Raw genomic sequence first — 21,182 nt, 5'->3', positions numbered from 1 at the left:
CAAAGTAGAGCTTCTTTTGGATGGCAGTGATTGGTGTGAAACGTGTAATGCATATGCAGATACTCGATATTGTTGGGTGCCTGATATCAGCAGTTGCAGCCTCGTAGGAACCCGTTTTCGATTACACGAAGAGCCTCATCGTGAGACCAATCTGATGCTGGGTACAACGGACATCGACTGTGCCCAACTGTTGTTACTGGTGACGTTGGCTACTACTTTGATGCCGATTTGGGTTCTCTGATCCTTGCAGGCTACCTGGCTCGACAAAGTCTCGAGTGGCTAGTCGTTTGAAGTCGAGAAATGGACAGGAGCGACTGTTGAGAGAGAACTGTATTTGGCTCGCCGTTGCTGAAAAAGAAGTCGAGACGTGTCCGGCGATAAATTCTTGTGCGCGCTGAGGAACGTTCGGACGTAACAACAAATATCGCGATAAAGTAAAATAAAAAAAACAGTTTAAAGATAGCTATAATCATGTATAATATAAGAAATTTTTACCGACAATCTTATCGAGCTCCCCATACCAATAGCCCTCAGACGTCCTGTTAACGGTAGCCTCCGGAACATGCAATCTTTTTTGTCCCATACCATACGACACCGATATCCTCCGCACTGCGTCTGACTTCCTCTGGCAAGCCAGCCCTGTCAAGCTCTGCTAGCACTTCCTGTATCCTTAGTAGCCAATAGACGCTCCAGAGCCCGGCGAGCTGTTCGTGGCTGTTCGGCTGCGCGTCGGGTTAGAGAAGAGCTGGCGGTCAAACTCCCTCTGGCAGCGGTAAGCTCTTTAGCCCGACACTTGACGGCGTCAAGACAGTTGGTGACGCAGCCTGTGAGCTGGAGTCCCAGGAACACAACCCCGGCAGCCAAACCTGCCACGGACAAGGGATCTGCCATACCTGTGGAAATCAACCCGGGAGACGGCCGGGCGGGATGGGCCCACAACGGGAACTCCTTCTTCAAGGGCTAACAGTCCATGCTGGAATTCGCGACCAATTTTGCCCCTATCATCGTTCATCGCTCTGTGCGGGAGAATGTATGGGCCTGGATAAGCGAGCAGATCGGATCCGTTAAATTGCGTGTAGCCACTGATTCAACAAATGCATGTATCACATCACAAAACACACCCAAGTATATAGCCTTCCCAACATCGCTGGATAAATCATGATCTACCGAGTCTACATTGCCGAAAACCAAAGTCTACCCGGCCACCGTGTACGCCCTGAGCTACTATCTAAAGCGTCCGGCTCTTCTTCATAAACATTCGTTCTGTAATATGTCGTGACATCCATGAATCAATCCATAGTCTAGGCAAAGGCCTTGACCTCGCCGTCCTTGAGCTTGCCGGCGTCCACCAGGCGCTGGACCTCGGCGGCCCAGACACCCTTGATCTCGTCGGCGACCTTGAGGCCGTTAAGCTTGCCGGCGAGCGCCGCAATCTCCTCGGGGTCGACCTTGCCCTGCACGACGTCGACGTCGTTGAGGACGTTGTTGACCTGCTCGGCGCTGGGCTCGCCCGCGGCGGCGAAGTAGTTGGCGTCCTTGACGGAGCCCTTGAGGATACGCTTGTTCTTCTTGACGGCCGTCTTGGCGGCCTCCTTGGCCTTCTTGTTGGCCTCGCGGTCCGTCTTGGCCTTCTCCTCGGCCTCCTTGGCCGCCTTTTCTTCGGCCTCCTTCTTCAGGCGGGCGTCCTCCTTGGCCTTGAGCTCGGCGGCCTCCTTGTCGGCCTTCTTCTTGTTCTTGGCCGCGTTGGCCTCCTTGCGGAAGCGCTTGATGCGGTCGTCGCCGGCGGCGCACTCGTCCAGCAGCTTGCGGAGGCGGGCGTTGTCGTCGGCCTTCTTCTTCTTGCGGGCGTTGGCGTTCTTGCGCTCCATGTGGCGCTTGTGGTCGCGGTTCTCGTTGTCATCGGGCACGTCCTCGTCGAGGTACTCGAAGGTCCTCCAGCTGTCGAAGTTGTACCAGAAGTTGTAGAACTCGTCGACCTCGGGCTTGGTGGCGTCGTCGCCGCCCAGCATGGGGACGTTGGGGATCTTGCTGAAGCGGGCCTCGGCCTTGAAGACCTTGCCCCAGGCCTTGAGGTAGTTCTTCTGGGCCTCCTTCTTGGTCGGGGGCTCGACGTCGGCCTTCTCGTCGACCGAGTCGAACTGGCGGCGCTTGACGGGGTCGAGCAGGACCTCGGTGGCCTTCTGGATGCACTTGAAGAAGTTGTCGTCCTCGGTGGCACCCGAGGCGGCCTTCTTATCGGGGTGGTGCTTCAGGACCTTCTTGCGGTGGGCACGCTTGATCTGGTCCTCGGTGGCCTTGTAGCGGTACTTGGACAGACCCAGAACCTGGTAGTGATCTTGGCTCTGTAGGCAGGCATAGTGCGTTAGCATCCGAATTATGTGGCGAAGCAAAAGGTGCTGGTATCTGGCAAACGTACCTTCCAGTCCTTGGCCTGGGCCTGGAGCATCATGGGGTCCTCGGGCTCGCTGACATCGCTGTCGTCGTTCTGCTCGATGTTCTTGGCCTTCTCCTGGGCCTGGATGCGGTCATCCTCGGAGAAGGTGCGCTTGTGGCGGGCACGGCGGGCGTGGGCCAGGAAGTGAGGGCCAACGGGCTCAATGGTGCGCTGGGTAGAGCCGGTGGTCTTGCCGACGGGCTTGAAGTCCTTCTCGGCGGACCAGCCCTCGGGGAGGGTGGGAAGAGGCCTCTCGACCTTGGTTGTGGACGCCATGTTGGAAAATGCTGTCCTGTGTGGTGATGCTGGCTGTTGTTGTCAGACAGATCGAAAAAGGTGCAACAGTGGGCTTAAGTCAATTGACGTGGGGCTTGGCCTGACTTTTTCTTTTCTCGCCTGGATTTTTTTTCAATCGGCCCCAGCACCGAGCAACTCTCTTGGCTCAGGCTTGGTGGGGCACTACCAGCACTAGCAGCAGAGGCAGAGAGGCTTGTGGGCTCCGGTATCTTTACTAGCCACAGTGGTAGAGAGCGTAAGCCACAAATATTTTCCAGCATCGGCTGTCGCATCGAATCGCATCGTGGAATACCGAAATATCGTTGTAGAATCGTCTTATAGATACAATAGCGCATCTTTTTCGTTCCTACTATCGAGTACATAAACGCACGAGACTCGCATACCCACACGCCTTTCGACCAACTTCCGATCACACAATGGCCGCAATTGCAGCTTACAGAAACCTCTGGCGGTCGGCGCGGATCGCCTTCCAAGGTAGGCCTCCGATTAGATTCAATATATACTGCGACCAAGTCTGACCGGTACGTCCACAGGTGATCAACGCATCCTAGACGCCGCCCAAAACCAAATCCGCCTGGGCTTCCGCCAGCACGCCGACTTGAAGCCCTCCGACCCCAAGGTCGCCGAAGAGCTCCACCGCGCCCAAGACGTCGCAACCATCCTGAAGCAGAACGTGGTACAAGGGAAGAGAGAAGGCGACACCGACACCTACAGTACGTCCAGCGCTGCAGCAACAATGTCCCCGAATGGCCTGAGATTATAACTAACACCGCATTTTCTAGAGCTGCGGATACACGAGCACGTCGAACGAGGAGACAACGACACGGTCAAGGTGGCGGGAGGCAAGACGGTCCAGGTCACCACCGGCAAGGTCTGTGGCAGCAGTTGAGCGAAGCAGCGGAAATACGAATACGAACCTCACAAAATTGTAAAACAATGGCAGAGATGTCCTGTATATATGTCACGATACCCATAGAGTGTACGACCAACCTATTTACGACTCCTTTCTACATCCAGGTGGGGTCCCGTTTTGTACGGGAGATCACTACTCCCCCCGTGCCCGGGGCCCGGTATCCAAACCAGCGGATATAAGTCGTTGGACCCAATACTATTAACCCAGTGCAAGTGCAACTTGATACAACCCCCAACGATACTTTTTTCCCCCTCATAATTACAATGGGCGGGCCTCCAGGTTTAAGTGTCACGCCGGCCTGGGCGACGAAGAGGCATCCGTCGCATCCATCCTCTCCACCGCGTCCAGCGCCACGTTGATATCCCGCCGAACCTCATCGGCCAGGTCGTCGCATCCCCTTTTCCGCAGACACGCCTCCAGATCCGCCTGCGCGTCAATGGTACGGTAGTCCGCCAGACCGTACTGCGCCTTCAGCATCCCGACCAGCGCCCTCCCCGCCTCCACGACCTGGGCCGGCGACCGCCGCTCGTCGCTTCGCGCCAGCAGCGCGCGGGTGTCGTAGTACGAGATCACATCGTCCGGGCTCTCCACGTACGCGCGCGCTAGATCCGCCGGCGCGAGGCCGTCGTCTAGCAGGCTCCAGGCCTCGTCGTACCGGCCGCCCCGGACGCAGACCCAGGCCCGGCCGTCTCGGTCGCGGATCTCGCGACCCAGCGCGCCCTCCGGCACGACGTGCTTCTTGCGGCTCGTCCACATGATGTTCTTCTGCAGCATGCCGATGCTCAGCTGGATGTCCCGCACGTCGCCGTAGTACTGGATGCCGTCGGTCAGGACGATCTCGCACTCCCCCGGCGCGCCCGTCCGCCGGCGGCCCATCTCGGCCATGTGGAACTCGCACAGCTGCCTGCCGCAAAGCAACGAAACCTCCGACAAGCCCCCTCCTCCTTCTCCTCCCCGCTTGGACTCGAACGTGGGCGTCACCGGGCAGAACCCGTCGGTCCCCCCGGGCCGCGGATGTTCCGACACGGCCAGCAGCCGCTGCGCGTAGCGCGCGTAGGAGCGGCCCAGGTCCGGCGATTGGAAGCCCAGGAGGAAGCCGGCGACGTAGCCGTAGACCCAGGCGGCGGGGTGGAAGTCGCGCAGGACGACGGCGGCCAGCCGGTCGAAGCACCGGTCGACGACCCGGAAGCCCTGCCGCACGCGGCCGTATTCGAGCAGCCGGCACGCCAGGGTCACGAGGCCGAACCACTCGTTCATCGGGTCGTTGGAGCCCGGGCTGCCTTCGGGGATGACTTTGATTTCCCAGCAGAGCTGGACCATTTCCCGGACTTTTTGGCCGACGGTCTCGTTGTTAGCAGGGCGCTTCCTCCTGGATTTGGGGTGTGTTTGAGGGGGGCCTTACTGTAGTGCATGTGGTGTTCCGGCACCCTCAATAAGTCGGGCAACTGTAAGGAGACTATCGGAGGTGCTCTGCGGCCCCGAGCTGCCCGCTCCAGCGATATGTGTCGCATGAGTTCACGGACCCAATTCTCGCCCACGAAATCTTTACCGACACGCCGGTCGGCGGCCCGATGCAAGGGCGGCGCTCGCGTGCCTACCTGCACTTGCTGGGACGTGTTGTTCTCCGCCCTCTCTCGCGTTCCTGATTGGTCGAGGATGAGTTCCATATCCGTATCCAGGCACAAAGCAAGGCATGGTGAAGCTTACTGTTCTTTTGCAACCCCCAACTGGCCAAATGAACCTTATACTTGCGCGGCCTGGGGGAACCCATGGTCAGTCAGCTTGTAAGCATTGTTGATTGGTATCAGCCGGATAAACATACGTGGCGAAGAAGTTGTATCGCTTCTCCATGACCTGCATGGTCTCCTTCAGCGTCAAAGCCAGCCCATCTCGCGCGTACAGGTAAGTGATGGTGTCGCGATAGGCATCAAAATGGAATGGTTTCGCGTCCACCCTTTCCCCCACGGCCTGCGACGGCACCGTGGTGGACACGGGTAGAGTCTCTCGTTCGGTGACATCGGTCATCATGGAATACTTCATCAATCATTTGGAGAACGTTCAAAGAGGCGGCGCGGCTGCCCCTCAATCAGGTTGACCCCGGCTCAAATCATCATCCCTTGCTACGCCTCCTTGGCGTTTTTAAGCGACAGGGGTTATCAAAATTCCAACACATCCAGAACTGCTCACTTAATAATTCCACTGATCCGATTCTGGTTACAGGATTTTGACACTATTTGCTACTGCCCGGCTCCATTCGTGATGTAGTGAGATGGCCAGAGCTTGGGAAGGTAACCCAGCATTCATCGCCGCGGCATCAGCTCACGACCGCAAGGTGCTTCTTTTTGTTCCTGTTGGTTCGATTTCTTAACAGCGCTATCAAAAACGTACCCCGTGCAACCAGGAGGGTTTCCCCCGAGCATGGATGATGAAAACTTGCTCTCATCGGCTTGAAACTAAATTGAGAAAATATTTATTAACCCTAATTGCTTGGAACATCTTGGATCCGAGTCAACTAAGATACACAGTTTCCATGGAGAAACAAAGCCATGGTGATAACGTTGGTACAGCAGTCACAGCGATCAACCAATACAAATCATCCAATACGGTCGGTGTGATTAAGCACCGAACAGCAGCGACTGCTATTCCCCCTTTTTCTATTGTCACAGGCGTGTTCTCGTATACGCGCTGTCCTACAAGAGCCATGTTCTCGCCGAAGAAGCTTCGCAAATGGCTCCGCGGCGCAGCGCGCCGGCTTACAGGGTGTGATTACCCCCAGTCAACGAGTGAGAAGGTCGAAGACAAGCTGGGTGGCGACGACACGTTGACTACGGGCCCTGAAAAAGGCGAGCCACAGAACCAAAGCCCCCGAGCTAAGCAGTCAATATATTCGAATGGCTCCGACAACAACAGCAATGTCCCCGAGCAACATAACGAGAAACACGTCGTCTCACCCCAAGAGACCTCGCCCAAACCAAACCACCCCGACGACAGCGGCAGCTTTTCCTACAGCGATTCCGAAACCGTCGTAGACACCACCCTAACCTGCCGCATCTGCACCGACCCCCAGCCCACCGCCTCGTTCCCCCCCTCCGCCCTCCTCACCGCGCAGTGCGACCACCCCGCCCGGACGTGCCTGTCCTGCATCCAGACCTGGCTCCAGACCCAGCTGCTCGCCCGCCCAGACGACTGGACCCATCTCGTCTGCCCCGAGTGCCCGGCCCCGCTGGCGCCCCACGACGTGCAGCGCTACGCCACCCCGGAGATGCTGGCCCAGTACCGGGCGGGCGTGCAGGAGCGGCCGGCGGCGACCGTCAAGCAGGACAAGGACGCGAAACGCCGCGTCGGGGAAGGGCAGCGCCAGCGGCGGATGCAGGAGGCGCGCGAGGCGGAGCGGGCCCGGCTCGTAGAACAGAAACGCGCCCGCGAGCGGGAGGAGGCGAGGCGGCAGAAGCCGGCTGGGCTGTGGCTGCGATGGAGGCAGGATCGTGCCAGCTGGCGGACCATCTGGGAGACGACGCGCGAGTGCCCGAATCCCCTGTGCAAGGTGCGGATCGAGAAGGCCGGTGGCTGGTAAGCTTCCCCTCTTTTCTTCATCATATTCTCACGATATGGATATTTGCTAACCATCCTCTCTATTAGTGAGCACGTACGATGTAAGTTCAGGCCGCAATGGAGGAAGAATTTGCTGCTGCTATTATCCATGCCGCGCGCCCCCCACGAAATTCGTCAATCAGGAATGTTGCTAAAAGCTTTCTTTTAATCACAGGTACCAAATGCTTGTGGGAATTCTGCTGGATTTGCCGTGGCGGATGGAGAAATGACATGGGCCACCTTGGTTGTCCAAGAATATAATTCAATGAAGTGGGCCGGGGGCATGGCAACGGATTGTTTGTGTAGCCCCTGGGACTACAAACCCAAATAACCAATTCCGGTCTCCGAGCTAGTTGTAGACACGAACATAGAGAGAGCTGCGAGGTCACGGAAAAGAAGAGAGCTTGTGTCATGCCTGCCAATGTGGTGGTATAGAGCTCCCCTCGGCACACCAGGATGGCCAATAACAGTATTATCTAGAGTACCAATCCCAAAGACGGTTTTCCAATGTATCCAATGTATAATACAAAACAAGTGACTAGTCGTGATTCCCAGGACCTACTTTGGTACTGTTGCTGTAGACCTCATTGACGCGACGGTGCCAGCCGACATTTGATGTAGATGGCATCAACTCAGGGCACGTGGTTCCAACCGATCAGGCCCATTAATCGCCTCACCTACTTCTCATGTGACATAGCAAAATCAAGAGCTGTTTTCCAGGGGGGTTCTTTCCCGCAATCCCCTCATAAGTCGCCATGCAAGTGGACATGTGCTGCAGCGCCATCGGCTATCATCAAGTAACACAAATCACGTTATTTTCTCGTGGGATCCCATCATAAGACAAACGCATCTCGTTGTTACAGGTATGGGTCAAAGTATCTTTGGTGTGTAAAATATCTTGCTCTCTAAGCCGAGCCAACCAGCGCTTTTCTCTTTGTGCCAAAACCTTGGGTTCGACACCAGCCAGGACCGGCAGAAACACACGGATCACAGAGCGCAAGCCACCCTCCAATATGAAAACTCAGAATACCTCACCTCCGATGGCCCAAATCGCGGATCTCGCAGCGTATCCATCCCTCAAATCCCCTCCATGAAGCGAATGGCAAGGCTCTTCTCCGGTACGGTGGTACTCCGGCCTTGTCACTAGATTGTGCTGTAGATGGACTACAGCCAATTGCGAAACTCCCGCAGTTTAGTCGCAAACCCCCTCCAAAAGAGTTCCTTCGTACCCCGTCCCAACCAGAGCACGCCAATCTCCGATTCCACCCAGAAGCCATTTGTCGAGGCATAAAAGACGCCTTCTCCCCCCGTCTTCTGGAGCAAAAAATTCATCCCGCAAACCACTTCACCGCACAACGCAGTCATCTCTTCTGTACCACAGACACCAAGCACTCCTCCCACCATGCATTTCACCGGCCTCCAGACCATCGTGGCTTTGCTGGCCGTCGGCGCTCTGGCCCCCGCCGCCCTCGCCGCCCCCGTCCCGCGAGCCCACGGCCCCGTTGTTGTTGTTGACGGCACCGAGCCCGAGCCCGCCGCCGCCGGCCACGCCGAGGAGCGCCGCTACGAGATCCCCACCAAGCGCCCCCCCACGCCCGGCCCGAAGCCGAAAAAGCCGGACCCCCCGCCCGGCCCCAAGGAGATCCCCAAGCTCCCCGGCGCCCCCACGTACCCAGACACTACGTACACGACCGACATCTTTAAGAGCGGCAAGCCGGACGCGGCCATCGCTCCCTGGAAGATGCTCCCGGGAAAGAAGCGAGCCCACGGCCCTGCCGCCGAGCCCGCCGAGCCCGCCGCCGTCGGCCCCGGCCACGCCGAGGAGCGCCGCTACGACATCCCCGGCGAGACGCCCCCGAGCAGCCCTTCCCCTGCCGGCGCCAAGGAAGGCCAATTGCTCTCCATCACCGGCGCCGAGCACTGGGGCCCCGGCCACACCGGCAAGCGCTACGCCGTCCCCGGCGAGGCCAACACCCCCATGCCCCCCTCTCCCGATGCCATCGACGTCCTCAAGGAGAACCCCCAGTTCTGCGTCGGAAACGGCGATCCCGGCTACAGCGGCGGTCCTTGTTAAACGTCGCCAGTCCATGCCGGGCTGCCCTTTTGACGGTGCACAACACAATTGATCTCGACCGTGGCGGGGGTGCAGGTTCTGGTGGAAGGGCGCGATGGATAGGATGTCTGTTCTGGCTGGGCAAGCAACAGTTCGGTGCCCACGACGATGCACGGACCGAGGGTTCTTCTTCTTCATTTCGGAATTGTATTTGCGATTCGTCCCTCTCGGGAAAATGTTTCCCCCTCACACCATGAGGTAGGGTTTTCTCCTCTACCTTACGGGCTAAGAAGGCTTTGAGAGTAGTCATGTGCTGGAAAGTCTGGCCCTTATGACCCCTTCTTTATGGGTTTCCCTCAGCTAGTAATTGATATAAAATGCAAAACCAACGTACACGCGTTTGTCTTTATTAACCCGGACGTATGAACTTGTGATCTTGTGCAGACCAGAAGATTTATGTGACTGGATGGGACGAGCCAAGACCTGCCGGTACATGGAAGATGGAAATAGCGTGAAAACAGAGGCACAATGTCAAGCCCCCCTAACTGATTGTGTGTCATAATCCTTGGCTTTCCATTGGAAACACTATACTGGTTCGAGCTAGTCGGTATGTAGGCCGTCCAGTTCAATCTTACAAACCGTTGGACATTTGATGCTTCGTATGAGTGATCAGCGGGCAACGGAAATGCAACAAGAGCTAAGATAGAAAGGGTCTATTCCATGAGTGTAACCGATGCGGTGACTTGCATTGGACGTGCTCTTGCTCCAGTGTCCAGGCTCTCTGTAGCTGCCTATCGATGTGGCGGGTATCACAGATATTAGGGGTCTACGCAGATTGGTTCGCGAATGCTGTCAAAAGTGCGTCATTCACGAATAACACTTGCCTTGGGGTACCCCCTCAGCTACCGTTCTGGGCTGGGTTGATTCCATGCAGAACGCAAATCCCTTCTAAGTGAAGATCCTTCATTCCCAGTGGAAGTGCTCACGATCGAGCAAACGATGACACGCATTTTCAAGCGTGGACGAACATGAATCAGAGTTTATGTTGGATGTGATTGCTGCTAGGCATGATTCATGTCATTGGAATGAATAGATTTGCCTTTACCGTTGCGGTAATTATGCTGTGACAGATCCACCACGGTTTCGGGTGGCAAGGTCAGATTGGCTGAACAGCCACGCATATGAACCCTATGAAGAATGACTATCTAGCAGCTCTGCCTAGTCCAAAATGCTCTGGAAACACCGTCTTGGTTGTGCACCTACTTAATTGCACAAGCAATTGGTGAAAATTGGCCAATCATAAACAGTGGTCGAGACATCGGTCAACTGTGAAGCCGGGGCAGTCACCTCTAATTTAGCAGATAGCAAGCACTTGGTGATTGTTCAGTGCTTGAAGCACTATAGAGCACCGAGCTGAGTCATCTGACTGCCTATAAGATGCCAAAGCCATAACACATCCAGAATAGGTAGGTGCCTTAACTACCCAACTAATGAACACACGCTCCAGCTCCACACACTGCGAAGCTCCCTAAAAGCTCATTTGAGATTCGCCAATGCTATAGCAACGCAACACAGCTCTCATTCCCGCGATCTTTTTTTCCTTTTTTTTTTTTTTTCGGTTCTCACTAAGTGTTTTGACAGAAATCAACACTCAACCCATTTTGCACGCGTTGAGAGTGGGATTCCTAACCATAGCGCGCCACCCCCCCATTTCAAAAGTATGTCAAAAACTATGCTTAAAATCCAACGGGATCACGCATATACCTTATTATATTAAATCGATAAAATAATAGCTGTAATTATATTAAAAAATGCACTATTTCCCCTATCGGCTAGTAATATATAAATATATCTATTTACCTAAGTATAATTATTACCCTAATAAGTAACGCTAATTGGCCTAATATAATAATAATAAACCGTATAGTATTAATTTAAGTCCTTATTATACCGCTATAGTACTGTTATACCGCTATATTATCGTTACCCGTTAATTACTATTTTTATATTAATATCCTTTTAAAATTTTATTATAACTTTTATTATATAAATTTATATATAATATATTATTTATTAATTTTAATAAAGCTTTATTAAAAGTAATTTCTTATTATATATATTTAAATAATAAAAATAATAATTAATAATTCGTAATTAATTTATATACCGTAATTAATATATATATAAATTTATAATCTATAATATTTATAAAAATAACTTATTTAATTTTAATTTATAACGTAATTCTTTAAATATATTATATTTCTATCTTTTTAATTATAATAATAATTAAAAGGTAAAAATAGCTTTTATTTTAAGTTTTTATATATTTTTAATAAAGTTTTAAAATTAATAATTATTTCTAATTAATATAATTATTTTAACGTAGGGTAACCTTTTTAAGTAAGTAATCTTATTATAAAGGATAATTATTTTAACTTAATTATAATAATTTAAATACCTTATCGTTATAAATTTATTAGTTTAATACGGTAAACCCAGGTTATTTATTAAAAAAACTAATAATATCGGGAAAGATAGGTCTACGTATTAAGGTAGGTACGGAAAAATGGAATTATAGCTATTTTTTTATTACTACCATTTTCACTACCTAGCAGGGTCTCTAATATACTTTTGAAATAGGGGGTGGCGCGCTATGGAATTGATAGACGTTCACCCTAGTCGCAACCTGGAACAAAATCTCATCTGAAAACACCGCACTATAGAGACGAAGAACCGAGAACTCACACTCTTAGATCTTCTCTATTTCTTTTTCTTCTCTTTTTTCTTTCCCTTCTTTTCTTCTTTTCTTTTCATTTTTTCACACATCTTTTTCCACACAGTCGTTCCATTTCCCTTCGTTAAGATGGATATCGGTGGCATGATCGAAAGCGCTGGCAGGCCCACGAATGGCCAGTACGGTGTTGTCCAGGGTGTTCGCAAGAACCCCATTACGAACAATGTTGAAATCTTTGAAGGACGACTTTGCAAATGGGCTTCGAACGTGTGCCATCTGGATGACGCCGCGGTCACTGTGGAGCCTCTCGAGGGGTACGAAGTAGAGCACCAGGACGACTCGGTACAGAGCCTACTCAACACCCTCACGCCAGCGCTCATAGACGACGTTACCACGCCCACCTACCTGGCTTATGAGTACAGCCACCGCCAGGGCCGATATGGGGTTGTGATTGAAGACTTCCGTCTCAATGGGTTCAAAGTCCACCGACGGACGTACCCCATGTTCGACGCCAAGGCCATCGGACCCAAGGGTTACAGTAAATGGCCCAGGGCGGAGCAGATCCAGCAGCAAGCTACAAACCGAGCAAAGCTGGATCAATTGAGCCAGGAGGAGACCCTTCACGCCATAGCGAGCTTGCTGCTCACGGACAAGGCAAAGCTGAAACAAGAGCGTCGGTTCTGGAACAGAGACGGGAACCTGAGACGGAAGCTGGCAGACATGTGGCCGATGTTGAAAGCAGAAGTCCATGGGCAGATGTTCCGGACCAGGAATGACCCCGAGAAAAGACGCGAGGTCATGCAAGGTTTCAGGGCCTGCCGAGGGCGGACCGACGCGGAGTACGAGGCCTGTTTAAAGATGGCTTCGGACATGTACGACAAGGCCGGGCCTCTGAGAGACGATAATAAGCACCACGACTACCTCGTGGATGTCGAGGCAGGCAAGTTGTGCGATGTCATCAGGGGCAAGGACATCGTACTCCTGAGGGACAGCAATCACGAATTGATTGATTGCTGGTGTAATCACGAATGCCACCCAACGATTATTCCCCTCGGATCCGACCCTCGTCGAACGCATGGACCGCGCCGCCAGAGCCTTCGCCTGGAGATACCCCTTCGAGAAACCAGACCCGACTCGACATGGGACGACGTACGACCACCACTTGATACAGAAACCGAATCGGGACCCGCGCTCCCCAAACTGCCCGAGAACAGAACTACACCGAGCAGTGTGCGGCGTGGAGCATTACGGGCTCCGAACTGAGCTCATCGCAGCGGACCTGGCACATCTGAAGTTCCAGAGGTTCTCGCAGGCCAAGCACGGCTTTGGCGCCCAGACGAAAGCAGGACCGGGTGGCGACGCAGCTTGGCAGAACGAATTTCCCAAGCTGCTGACCGGGCTGTACGGGCTGGCCACGAAGCAGCTGCGAGAGTCTCTAGTGCGATGGGATCCTGTGCTAGAAGCAGAATGCGTGGCTATCCATAACAGCTTCCCCACGGATTACCAACTGAGGAGTGTTGAAGGTAAGGCATCCCTTTGAAGAACCCCCCAACCCACTCTGCTTTTACACGATGCTGACACTTCTTCTCCCCCAGACGGCTAGAACCCGTACTCCTTCCTCGCACAGTTGGTGGATCCCCTGACCGAAGGCCACCGGGATGTCACGGATTTCAAGCACGGTCTCGCGGGGCTCGTCACGTTCGGCGACTTCGATCAGGGCGGAGACCTCGTGCTGAAAGAACTCGGAGTTCGGATTCCGTTTCCTTCCGGATCCCATTGTCACTTGCGCGGCCGCGAGCTACACCATGCGATCACCGAATACACGGGCGGCAACAAGGGCGGCTTGCGCCACTCCCTCGTCATGACGAACAAGGAAACCGTGCGTAGGCTCCACCATGATAGGCTTGACCCCGGTGTGAAGGTCATAGAAGCCGCGGTGGCCCAGGCTCTCGGCAACGGAGATTACACAGCCATGTATGACTAGCTGGATGATGACCTTGTGCGGTTGTGGAAAGCGGGCTCTTATGGAGAGTTCCGACAGCTGGCATTCGAAGTCCAGAGAAGACACGCTGTTGAAGAAGTACTCGACAGGAGGAGGCTACAAGCCGAGGGCAATAACAGGGAATTCAAGGATAAGTCAAAATTGCCAAGACTAGGTCCGCTGGCAAAGATGGCCGCCCGACAGGCAGCCCCCGTGGCAATTGCAGAGAACGCCGAAGGCAGGCCGAACAAAAACGAAAGGAGCCAAGCCGGGAAGAGGCGAAACGAGAAGGAAAAGGATTTTTACAACGAGGAAGAAGATGAAAAGAGGTTGGAAGACACTGGAGAGGGTGTAATATGTAGAGTTGGTGATGAAGGCCAAGAACAGACAGGCCGGGGCAAGAGTAGGTCCAGGAGTCCAACGGGGACGAGCGGCCCAATCAGGATAAGAAGCCCTTTGAAGGATCAGGATGCAGATGACATATATAATTGAAGAACATCTAAGCTACTAGCCGGCATCCCTCAAGTCGAGAATTTGTTCCCTATCAGCTTCAAGGAAGAATGGATATTAGGTAACGAGGAAATGTGGCTAACGTCTCTAAGAAACAGTCAGATCAGGCTAAACGAAACTTTCAATGCATATATCTTTCCGTACTTTAGTAAGAAAGGCCAGAAATGCATTGGTAGTGGCACTAGCGATGAGAACAATAGAAAGATCTTCATCCGCCTGCCGAGGTGCATCGACGTTGCCCGTGGTGTGTGCTTTGTGCTTTGAAGATTGGCCCAAATTTCAAGAACACAGGGCTTGGGTGTGAAAAGGGTGCTACTGTGAGGACTAGATATTCTTCGCTTCCAGATTCCCATCATACGTCATAGTTCTTGTTTTTAGGTAATGATTGATGTTGGCGATGTGTCTGCGATGTTGCTGTGCCTACATCGACTGAGGTTGTCCTTCCAGGAAGAAAATCATTGTAAAAGTATACCTAGTCTTTGAAGAGCGTCATGCTAGTCTAGAGAGGGTAAATAAAGAACTTATTCTCCAGGTCAGTCAAGTCCAAGACCGCCATATCAACCTTGACCCTCACAATCTGACCAGCCTCATCCACCTGCTCCACGAACCCCCCGTCCCTCTCATCGTCACTGAGCGTCGCAATCCACTCCAATCTCTCCTTATTCCGCCTTGCCAGAATAAACCGAATGACCCAAAGGATTGCCGGGGTCCCAACCCAGCTGACGATAATCATCGAGGCCCAGGCCCCGTAGTACCGGGGCCCCTGCGACGGCACCCAGATCTGCGGCGATACCAGGTTGCCGACGCTGTAGCCCATCATGAACATGACGTTGCGCGTCAGTTTCTTGGTGTACCCGGCCGCCGTCGACGTCGTCCAGCCCAGCGCGATGATGTAGGTGATGCCGTAAATACTAGCGCCCAGGATGAGGCATGCCAGCAGCGCCAGCTTGTTCTCCCAGTCGATGGCCATCATGCCGATCCCGCCCGCGACGGCGGGCACGCACCAGACCGTCCCGTGCAGCGCCAGGTTGCGGGGCCACCGCCGCAGCAGGAAGGTGGCGACGAGGCAGCAGGCGACGCCGAGGCAGCCGCCGGCGACGGCGACGAGGGTCGAGCCGAGGGGGTCGATGCCGATCGAGGTGGTGATGAGGTTCTTCTGGCCGTAGCTGAGGTTGTTGGAGTACATGAGCGTGAAGGACTGCAGGGCGAACAGCCAGGACACGGGGTCCTTGAGCGTCTCGACGAACTGCTCCTTCTTGAACCGCTTTTGCTCGATGGAGCTCTGCATCGAGGCGTGCACGCGGCGGATGACGTGCACCTTCTCCTCCAGAGTAAGCCAGCGGGCCTCGGCGGGGTTAGCCGGGTAATCGATCCAGACCCAGACGGCCAAAAGCAGCGTGATGCCGCCCGTGACGACGTGCAGCAGCTTCCAAGGCAACACGGGGCCCGTCGACCACAGCAGCCCGTACGAGATGAAGCCCGTGAAGATGGGCGCGGCCTGGCAGGTGATCCACAGCACCGGCTGCAGGAAGGACTGCTCGTGCCGGTTGAAGAACATGCCGATGGTGATCTCCATGGCGGGGACGATGACGGCCTCGGCGGCGCCGAGGGCCAGGCGCATCACGACGAGGCCCTCGTAGCGGACGGCGACGCAATGCAGGAAGATGACGACGGACCAGGCGAGGATGACGGAGGCGACGAACTTGCCGAAGGGGAGGCGCTGCATCAGGTAGTGGCCGGGCCACTGGAAGGCGAGGTAGCCTGGGACTATGTTAGCCTGCAAGCCGTTCCATCTGAGGTCCCCGTGGCTTGTCCAGGGCCATTGAAAGATTCGTGCTTACCGACGTAGAACATGGTGTTCAGGTTGTTGTACTGAGCGGGTGTCACTCCGGTCTCTTTGAACAAACCGAGAATGGCGGCATATCCAAGCGTCGACTTGTCAATCTGTTGGTGGCGGTCAGTACCAGTCAGTTGGGCTGCATGCATATTAGGGGGCTCATCGTACGAATAGCATCATGTTGATGGCCGACAGCAGAATCATAAGACGCAGGTAGAGCTTCCTCCTCAGCTTCTTCTCGGCCTCGGGGGTCAAGGGGCCGAATTCGTCGCCATGGTCTTCGAGGAGGCGGAGGGTAACGTCGGCATACTTCTCAGTGACGGTCCGCCCCTTCACTTCCGGACTCGCAGTCCGGACCTCTTTTCTCGGCTCCCATATTCACGCAGTGGTGGGAGTCTTGAAAGTATTCCTGCGGTAAAGCAAGCGTATATCACATCAGAAGAGTAGGACAGCGGACGTGCCTTTTATACAGAGTGTTTACGTGGTAGTCAAGATAAGGAGCTCACGAGCATGCGGATTCTCTACGTCGGTGTCCAATAGAAAGCGGCCTCGCCAATCACATCATTGAATACCGATGCCAAAAGCAGACTTGGGCTGATTCCAAACTCGACAGCAGGGTCTTTTAAGTAATGCCAACCCTGTTTTCGCGAGAAATGCAAAGCTGAGGGTGCGACTCGCGCCATGGCGATCCGCAATCACGCAATGCCGGATTGCTGCAAGATAGCCGGCGCCGCGGCGTTTGCCGGGATTGAGAGAAAGCGATACGGAAACCGTTGTTGTCTGATCCTCGTCGACCGTGAGCTGCATTGAACCGAGTGTGTCCCTACCAGAAACAGTAGATGGCAATTGTTTCTTATCATTCTATGATTGACTCTGCAGATCTTATATGAGGAGATGAGAAATACAGATGCCAGGTTGGTTTTGTGTGTTCAATTGATTTAGGGGTGACTGAATGCGTATGAGAGTTCATTTTGGGGCTCTACAGGGTGGACGGACGGCTTCAAGTGTCGCCCAATAGACCCAAGAAGGAGGAAATGCCCGTTTCATATCACATCCGGAGAGATTGTGCATATCATATCGCTTTCCGAATCGCCATGAAGTAATGGGGAAAAAAGTAATTTTCGATGCCCATCATCGGCCGAGCGGAAAGTCGTACCTGGCCTGAACCGCAATGGGGACGGCATCATCATTGGACGAGTTTGCGCGAAAAAGAGAAGCCCTGAGGGAACCAAGCTTCAGGCGGCTAGGCCAGCTGAATAACTGCGCAAACCTTATTTTCCAGCCCCAGCACGTGCTGCCCACGCTTCAAAGCCAATCAGATTCCGTCGCTGAATGCAGCTAGCAGAATTGCGTCTCTAATCCCGCCTGAAGCTAGAGGCTGGAAGCATCGCCTAACCTCCGCGAGTTTCTGGGCATTCGTTCTTACAACCTCCCACTCAATTGATTCGAAGCCTCCAGGGTCTCCTACCATTGCCAGATTGAATAATACGTCAGGAATACCTGGACGCATATACAGGATGCTCCGGTCTGCTGATGCGCATGTGATACCGTGACGTAGACCGCCTACGGTATAGTTACGATGGCATGTCAACCGGAGCAATCCCCCCTTGCGACTATCCAAGGGTCTGCCAGTCCGACATAGCATTCGGAATCTCGGATCTTGACAGCTGTCCAAGTGCTCAAATGCAGCATGAGGTTTTTGAGTTCGCCTGGTCGCAAATCACCCTTTTGTCATCTTTACCACCAGCATATGTGCGGGCATGGATGTGTACTGGAAACAGCGCGAAGGGCAAACCTAGTAACAAGCCACAGGGTGAGGCTCTAAGTTTCCGCTGGCCTATTCCGTCCATGGGATTCCGCCTCGCCGTCCCGAAACATGCATCCTTCGGATGGCGCCTCATCGTCGATTCGGTACATATGCATAGCTAAACTGCCAGGGCCGATATGTGGGCGCGGTGTCACGACGTTTAAGCAGTCGCATACCCACGTCTACCAATCCGCCTTCCCGCTTTCCGATGAGCGGCGCATGATGGGAATATTCCCTCTCCTGAAATAAACTTCGAGCTGCGCGAGCTGCATTTTATGCGGCCCATCACCGCCACCTACCTTGATGGCTTTGACGTACCCGAGTGCATTTCCATCGTCTGCGTGACCAACGCTCGTATCTTGACTTTGGGCTTGCAGAACTGCCTTACAAAAATGGAGTATTTCCCCAGGATTTCCTCCCCGGGCTTTTCTTCTTATCACTCTAGTCGCATCGTTGTCGCTGTGTACGCGTGTCATTGAATCACACCACTCCGCCAATCTTTCAGTCTAAGCTGCCGCGACCATGGCGTCAGAAACTCAAGATAACAACAGGATAACGACGGCGGTCGGCCGGTACCAGGATGTCCCAGCCGACACGGTGACGGCGACGAAGTTGGTCAGCGGATCTGACGTCGGAGCCACCGTCGAGGAGAAGGAGCTGGGGGTGCCTTCGGCTGGGTCCGCGACGCCTCCTGGGTCGCAGCCCGTCATCATCCAAGAGACCGACTATCCTCAAGCCTCGGCGTACGCATTCACGACAATGAAGAAATGGCGGATCCTGATCGTCGTCTTCCTGGTCCAATGCTCCATGAACTTCAATACGTCGCTCTACGCCAACGGGCAGAAGGGCATGGCCCATGAGTTCGGCATCACCGAACAGACCGCTCGTGCCGGCGCGGGTGCTTTCTTGGTGTTGTACGGTTTCGGCTGTGAACTGTAAGTGCTTCCTCAACCTACCTTTGTCGTCCCCCTTTCCGAAATACAATGCGACTAACACCAGCTATCCTGCAGCTGGGCCCCCTGGTCCGAAGAGCTGGGCCGCTGGCCCGTCCTGCAGATCTCCCTCGCCCTGGTCAATCTGTGCTGCCTCTGCGTCGGGTTGGCGCCCAACTTCGCGACGGTGCTGGCGTTCCGGTGCCTGGGCGGTCTCTTCTCGGCGGGCGGCAGCGTGACGCTGGGCATCGTGGCCGACATGTACCACGCCGACGACCAGCAGTACGCCGTGCTGTTCGTGGTGCTGTCGTCGGTGGGCGGGTCCATCTTCGGCCCCATCGCGGGCGGCTTCGTCGAGTACTACCTGCACTGGCGCTGGACCATCTGGCTCCAGCTCATCGTCGGCGCCGTCGTCCAGCTGCTGCACTTCTTCCTCGTCGAGGAGACGCGCGTCACCTGCCGCCTCGCCGCCTACGCCAAGCGCCTGCGCCGCCAGGGCGGCCACCTCGCCCACCACTACGGGCCCAACGAGCGCAAGACCTGGAAGGAGATCTTGGCGCCCGCCGAGATGACGACGCTGTGGCTCCGGCCCTTCAAGATGTTCGTGACGGAGCCCATCGTAGCCGTGCTGTCGCTGCTCTCGGGCTTCAGCGACGCCCTCATCTTCATGGGCTTCCAGTCGTTCGGGCTCGTCTACGAGGTCTGGGGCTTCAACTCGTGGCAGATCGGCCTCACCTTCGTCGCCATCGGCCTGGGCTACCTGGTGGCCTACCTGAGCTTCTTCCCCGCCATCAAGCGCCAGCAGAATATGGAGCTGCAGAACCCCCACAGCGACTACGCAAAGTTCGAGGCCCGGCTGTGGTGGCTCATGTATACCGCGCCTTGTCTGCCGATTGGGCTGGCCATCTTTGCTTGGACGGGTGTCCCACAGGCGCACTGGATGGGCCCCATTATCGGCTCTGCCATCATCGGCATCGCCAACTTCGCCATCTACCAGGCCACGATTGACTACATGGTGCGTTAATTACCCCTTCTGCTCTCCAGTCCATCTTCACATCCGATCATCCCAGTGCATTGACTAACACACTGCTTCCAGGTCGCCGCCTACGGCCCCTACTCCGCCTCGGCCACCGGCGGCAACGGCTTCGCCCGCGACGTCCTGGCCGGCGTGCTGACCTGGGCCGCCATGCCCTTCTACGACCACTTCCGGGAGCAGTACCCGGCGCACGGCCTCGCGTACGCCAACACGGTGCTCATGGGCATCGCCTGGGTGCTCGTCGGCTCCGCCAGCGCCATCTACTGGAAGGGCGCCGCGCTGCGCAAGCGCTCCTCGTTCGCGCAGAAGCTGGCGGCGACCGAGGGGCACCCGGAGGCGGTGGGGGTGGTGCTTTAGGTGCGGTGCGCAGATACGGGTAGACTTGCGAAGATCGCGTCGATGGGGGCTTGTCTGCGATGGCTTTCGGGAAGTCATCGCTGCGACAAAGACACCAATGTGATCGATGCAATCGGCATACATATAGTCCGGCGGATATACCTGTGCAGGCCCATCTGGTTTAGGAACCCCCGATGGCTTCCAAGGACGAGGAAACTTGCCAACCGTCGTCTATATCCGACGCGAAGGCGGCATGGCTTTCGTATCAATAGCATTACTCGGGGGTTGTCATGTTGACTCCAATAGATAGGAGTCACAGTTTGATACCCCTTTCTCTTAGAAGACGTCTGTAAGCTGAAGAGATAGATACACGAATAGATTATGACGTACTTTATGCGCTGCCCTCCCCAACCGGACATTCGGTGTTTTGCCAGTGCTGCGGCTGTCAGACAGCCTTAGCGCCTGTGCACACTGCCCAGCCTTATAGTCCACAGGGGCTACATGAGCTGGAAAAAGATGTGCTAGCCTTGCTTCGGGTACAACCAATTTCCATCAGACATGCCGGGACCTAGTACTTCGGTGGCTGATGGTTTTCAGGCCGTGCAACCATGGCTCCCTTTGCCTTCGGGCCTTGCTAAAGCCCGAACAGCACTAGCTGTCAGACGGGCGGAAGCAGCGCCCGAGAAAACAAAGCCACTACCTGCGATGTGGGCCCGTC

The 21,182-nt window shown here is 54.7% G+C and overlaps 8 protein-coding genes across 8 annotated transcripts; 4 read left to right on the top strand and 4 right to left on the bottom strand.

Annotated features, from left to right (window-relative positions):
* Positions 1–1,301: 1,301 nt before the first annotated feature.
* Positions 1,302–2,710, bottom strand: PG985_011287 (DnaJ like subfamily C member 2; the record flags this gene model as incomplete). Its single annotated transcript, XM_066831054.1, has 2 exons — positions 1,302–2,342; positions 2,417–2,710. The coding sequence occupies 2 exons, from the start codon at positions 2,708–2,710 to the stop codon at positions 1,302–1,304; spliced, it is 1,335 nt and encodes a 444-aa protein (XP_066681736.1).
* Positions 2,711–3,147: 437 nt separating this feature from the next.
* On the top strand, positions 3,148–3,620 carry PG985_011286 (Complex 1 LYR protein; the record flags this gene model as incomplete). The annotated part of the gene is made up of 3 exons (XM_066831053.1): positions 3,148–3,205; positions 3,265–3,444; positions 3,514–3,620. The coding sequence occupies 3 exons, from the start codon at positions 3,148–3,150 to the stop codon at positions 3,618–3,620; spliced, it is 345 nt and encodes a 114-aa protein (XP_066681735.1).
* Positions 3,621–3,932: 312 nt separating this feature from the next.
* On the bottom strand, positions 3,933–5,669 carry PG985_011285 (uncharacterized protein; the record flags this gene model as incomplete). Its single annotated transcript, XM_066831052.1, has 2 exons — positions 3,933–5,013; positions 5,467–5,669. 2 exons carry the CDS (start codon positions 5,667–5,669, stop codon positions 3,933–3,935), a joined length of 1,284 nt encoding a protein of 427 aa, XP_066681734.1.
* Positions 5,670–6,681: 1,012 nt separating this feature from the next.
* Positions 6,682–7,346, bottom strand: PG985_011284 (uncharacterized protein; the record flags this gene model as incomplete). The annotated part of the gene is made up of 2 exons (XM_066831051.1): positions 6,682–7,232; positions 7,295–7,346. 2 exons carry the CDS (start codon positions 7,344–7,346, stop codon positions 6,682–6,684), a joined length of 603 nt encoding a protein of 200 aa, XP_066681733.1.
* Positions 7,347–8,637: 1,291 nt separating this feature from the next.
* On the top strand, positions 8,638–9,309 carry PG985_011283 (uncharacterized protein; the record flags this gene model as incomplete). The annotated part of the gene is made up of 1 exon (XM_066831050.1): positions 8,638–9,309. One exon carries the CDS (start codon positions 8,638–8,640, stop codon positions 9,307–9,309), a length of 672 nt encoding a protein of 223 aa, XP_066681732.1.
* Positions 9,310–12,154: 2,845 nt separating this feature from the next.
* PG985_011282 (uncharacterized protein) lies at positions 12,155–14,009 on the top strand (the record flags this gene model as incomplete). The annotated part of the gene is made up of 3 exons (XM_066831049.1): positions 12,155–13,000; positions 13,197–13,478; positions 13,653–14,009. 3 exons carry the CDS (start codon positions 12,155–12,157, stop codon positions 14,007–14,009), a joined length of 1,485 nt encoding a protein of 494 aa, XP_066681731.1.
* A 1,006-nt stretch (positions 14,010–15,015) lies between these two features.
* Positions 15,016–16,502, bottom strand: PG985_011281 (allantoate permease of the major facilitator superfamily; the record flags this gene model as incomplete). The annotated part of the gene is made up of 2 exons (XM_066831048.1): positions 15,016–16,277; positions 16,358–16,502. The coding sequence occupies 2 exons, from the start codon at positions 16,500–16,502 to the stop codon at positions 15,016–15,018; spliced, it is 1,407 nt and encodes a 468-aa protein (XP_066681730.1).
* A 2,180-nt stretch (positions 16,503–18,682) lies between these two features.
* Positions 18,683–20,485, top strand: PG985_011280 (uncharacterized protein; the record flags this gene model as incomplete). The annotated part of the gene is made up of 3 exons (XM_066831047.1): positions 18,683–19,095; positions 19,171–20,107; positions 20,189–20,485. 3 exons carry the CDS (start codon positions 18,683–18,685, stop codon positions 20,483–20,485), a joined length of 1,647 nt encoding a protein of 548 aa, XP_066681729.1.
* Between the last annotated feature and the right edge of the window lie 697 nt (positions 20,486–21,182).

Source organism: Apiospora marii (genome assembly GCF_038362585.1).
Source record: "Apiospora marii strain CBS 49790 chromosome Unknown utg000007l_segment0_segment0, whole genome shotgun sequence".
Classification (NCBI taxonomy): domain Eukaryota; kingdom Fungi; phylum Ascomycota; class Sordariomycetes; order Amphisphaeriales; family Apiosporaceae; genus Apiospora; species Apiospora marii.
The sequence above is the reverse complement of the archived record's forward strand: the minus strand, read 5'-3'. Positions and strand labels throughout refer to the sequence as shown.